This window comes from Sphaeroforma arctica (assembly GCF_001186125.1).
Source record: "Sphaeroforma arctica JP610 unplaced genomic scaffold supercont1.12, whole genome shotgun sequence".
NCBI lineage: Eukaryota > Ichthyosporea > Ichthyophonida > Sphaeroforma > Sphaeroforma arctica.
The window spans coordinates 162,463-166,390 of record NW_014040546.1 but is presented as its reverse complement, the minus strand read 5'-3'; the positions used below and the strand labels follow the sequence as shown (position 1 = coordinate 166,390).

At 39.3% G+C, this 3,928-nt stretch overlaps 2 protein-coding genes across 3 annotated transcripts in view; both read left to right on the top strand.

The window, feature by feature from the left end:
• The first annotated feature begins 869 nt into the window (after positions 1-869).
• On the top strand, positions 870-2,858 carry SARC_00415. Of its 2 annotated transcripts, none has more exons than XM_014305907.1 (4): positions 870-989; positions 1,255-1,346; positions 1,773-1,851; positions 2,160-2,858. In XM_014305907.1, exons 1-4 carry the CDS (start codon positions 915-917, stop codon positions 2,181-2,183), a joined length of 270 nt encoding a protein of 89 aa, XP_014161382.1. In that variant the 5' UTR covers positions 870-914; the 3' UTR covers positions 2,184-2,858. The 2 variants fall into 2 exon arrangements, with proteins under 2 accessions (XP_014161382.1, XP_014161383.1); XM_014305908.1 differs by having other exon boundaries at positions 1,185-1,346.
• Positions 2,859-3,497: 639 nt separating this feature from the next.
• SARC_00414 (hypothetical protein) overlaps positions 3,498-3,928 on the top strand; it is a gene marked incomplete at its 5' end in the record, with an annotated part of 6,366 nt that continues 5,935 nt past the window's right edge. Inside the window, one exon of the mRNA XM_014305906.1 lies at positions 3,498-3,565. Within this exon, the coding sequence (XP_014161381.1) occupies positions 3,498-3,565 (68 nt within the window). The remainder of the gene's footprint in view (positions 3,566-3,928) is intronic.

The window sequence follows — 3,928 nt, the reverse complement described above, 5'->3', positions numbered from 1 at the left end:
TACTCTACTAGTATATATATATATATATATATTCTACGACAAGTATATATATATATATATATAGATTTATTATTCATGCATACATACACACACACACACACACACATATATATATATATATATATCTATATGACTATATGCAAATAAATCACGAGCAGGTTAGTGCGTTTACACTGGATACATTCGCATCCCTATATGTTGGAGGTAACATACACAGATCTGCATATAGGGACACTCATTTTGTCTTGCATACTTCGTTATTTCAAAACAAAAGTCGATAGGCTTGGGAACGTATTTCTTCAATAAGGGTTGACATACATGCAATTTGCCTTTGAGCTCGCGGTCGCCTCTTAACTTGACCAGAATGCGTTCATCTAAACTGAGCTTTACCAGATCAACTGGTTCTTCGATGGTGGGTTCCACTGCACTCATGTTATGTTGATGTATATTGTGCTGTGCTGTTGCAGATGGGTGTTTGACTGCTATGTATCTGCAATGAGTATTTATTACATCAGTACATACATCACTTTAAATTTATTATCATTTTTTGCCAGCACAGTTCAATTTGCCGGCTCATATGTTATAAGCTCTCTGTGGTGCAACACTATTTACACAGCAACTCTCTCTGGGGGGTAAAAGTTAAAACTCGTTTGCCGATTATTTTGGAACGGTCTATTTTTTTAAATTTCACATGCTCTAGGCAGTTGGCACAGGTTCGAGACTCACCCGAGGCCGAGCCTCCGAGGCAGCCAATTTTGAGAATGTCCGTCGTATCATCGCGTTCTCAAAAAAACCCGGCTATGGTGTATGATTCAGAAGGCTCTGTTTATGGTCGTATGATTTATAAAGCGTCTCTATTTTATGTATGATTCAAGTTATGTATTTATCAATAATATGAATACACCATAAATTGTATGCCCAGCAACGGACCTATCGCACCAGAAGTTCTCAGATATTATGGAGGACAGCCATGCATTGAAATTGAGAATGTATGTAGCATCAGCGAAACAACAACTATTAGTTAATATCTGACCATCTTTCAGCTTTTGGTCCGATGTGACCCTATGCTGGCTTTCTCGTATATGCCCAAGTAGGAGTCATGAGTCAACATAATATCAGTCGTGTGCGGCGAGCTTATCGAATGTTGACCTTCCCTTTTAATATATATCGTCCTCATTTTACAGAGACTTTGAAAGTGCCAACCGTCTAACAGAAGCGGAAAATGTGACTGACATCATTCAATTTGCTCTGCAGCAATTACATGGCAGTGTAGGGGCATCCATTACTGTCCAGGTCACCGAGATGGATGTTAGTATAGAAAATGTTACCATAGAGGTACATAAAAGGTATGTCTGTAGTAAACGATGATATAGAGAATGTCACCGTGTAAGTACACAAAATATATGCACATAAGAGCATGAATACCAATCTTATCGGACAGACCATACTGTGTTTATCAGATATACATCACTTGCTTGCCAATTTTTCCCCTTTGCGACTTTAAAATTGTGTCTGGGCTTGTTTACGTGTAATTTTGACACCGTACACTTGATGTCTGTACGATCTAACTGACTGTTCTTTGCTGAAACAGAGTAGTTTCGGTATGTGTACTGATTGCATGTATTTACATGGGATACAGTGTAGTTTGCGATATTTATACCAGTAAACGCCAAGTTCAGAATCCGGGTTGTTTCTACGGTTAGAATGTATATATCGACTCGTCACTTGACAAATACTTACTATCTATCCTCCTGCCTATACCTTTTCAACAGTGATGTGCGGAAGGTTTGGAGTGCGTTGACTATGCTGAGCTCTTACCAGGGTCAGCGATGCCGAGTGCTTGTTAGGGAGGTGTGCTGTTTGCATCTATATACCAATGTGTTCTCATCACACCTATGAGTTTTATCAAATAACACGTTTATTGCATGTCACTATTATATATCGATTCGAAGGTATTGGGATCTCGATGTTGATTAGCATCGAGTGTCGATTTGTGCTCGTATCGAAGTGTCGTCGCGCCTGCCATTTGTATTTTTACATATCTTCATAGATGGTATCTTCAACGTTTTTGTTTTCTACCGGATAGGTCCACTATGGATGTTCGCACGACGTTTATTTTTAGTGTGCACCTCATTAATCGTAACTTGCATCACCCACAGTCCACTAGCCTGCAGCCCATGTGAACAAAACAAGCTATTCGGTGTACACAGCTCGATAGGTTGACAGAGTGTGAGCTTCGCCAACTACCACTTCAGATTTATACAAGGCGTTCTGGAATAGGGCTCTCTCTTCATACCGATACGATGATTACTGTGCCTGTGAAATATGTTTATTTATTTCACAGAACTAAATATCCGCTGAGTTAGAATTGCGAGCTGTCTTGGAACTACACAAGGGATACATAATTATAGTCGCATGCTTATACAAAAAGCAAATGGCGCGAAGGCGGACTACAAAGTAGGGATTATTATTATGCCAATATTGAGCAATTTCGTCATTCAATACATTCCTATATAAGTAGTGGTGTACTAGACTACAAATTCGTCAACCGGCGCCAATCTGTGCTGCTGAAGCTTGTAAGCGTGCTAGTATAGCTTTCAAAACAGGTAACACACTCCCATTAAGCTGGAGAAGGAATCAATTACTGGCACTCAGAAGCATGATGAATTAAAATAAGAACAATACTGACATACATGTGGGTTTAGACCCGAAGGCAGTTGTGGTTAATTACATATCAAGTTCTGGTTTATTAGGCCCGTTTGGTCACACCTCTATATGTGTGTCAAGTCACACGTAAAAAAAAATGCATTGATTTTCACACAAATTACTGTATATCTTGAATAAATATCTCTCACAGTTAACGGAAAATGATGACATTGTATATAAAGCAAGGGCTGGAAGAACTATCGAATGTAATGTATATGTAGAGCAAATCAACTTTCTCTCGCACAGACACACATCCCCTTTCGGTAACGTACAATAAACAGTCATATTCCATGTAGTGACCAAAAACGACAGGAAATGCACAAGATATTTATTTGTCATGAGTCATGCATGACTCACTATTGACACAATATTGACAACTTCACAACATGACATGTTATGGAGTACATATCAATGCAGATTTGTCGCCAAAAGGTTAGCGGCATCTAAAAGCCCGAATAGGCTGATTGCTATTGGCCTATGTTTTGCCTCGGTTCCACGGACCACGGGCCATGGGGCTGGACTTTGGAGTCTGGAGTTTGAGAGACTGTGGTCTATGACTATGAGAGTATGAGTGTGGGTCTGTGGGTACAGGAAGTAGAATAGATACATAAGCTACAAAGTTATTTTACAGTACAACAGAAAACAACACCGGCAACTACACCGGCACATAAATAAAAAAATAAAAAAATAAAGACACCGCATTTACTGTGGTATTCAGTGGTTATCCTATCTCACAAGTGATTGCATATATAGAGAAGCTTGGATACACACAGTTAAGCCTATAAGCCATCATGAATGAAGACGAAACTACCCTCTACGATCGTCAGATCCGCCTATGGGGAGCTGAGGCGCAGCAGAGGTATGTCCGCACCAAGGCATTTTGTCACAGGTTGAAACTGTTGTGTATTTGAAAGTATTTGTCGACATACACAAATCACACGACCACATGCATGGCCACGAACCGCCGTTATATCGTGAAATATGAGTAGTTGCCAATTTTTATGAATTCGGCTACAGAACACGATCCAGCTCGCTCTGGTCTTTTTTTGTTATTTTTTTTAATGATATATGAACATATTCTTCTTACACAGCATCACTTCACAAACGTTCGAAATTCTCGTATATACATACATGCATACATATATATATATATATATATATATACGCACAAGCTCACAAATACACACACACATAATCACGTACACGCAAACACACACACACA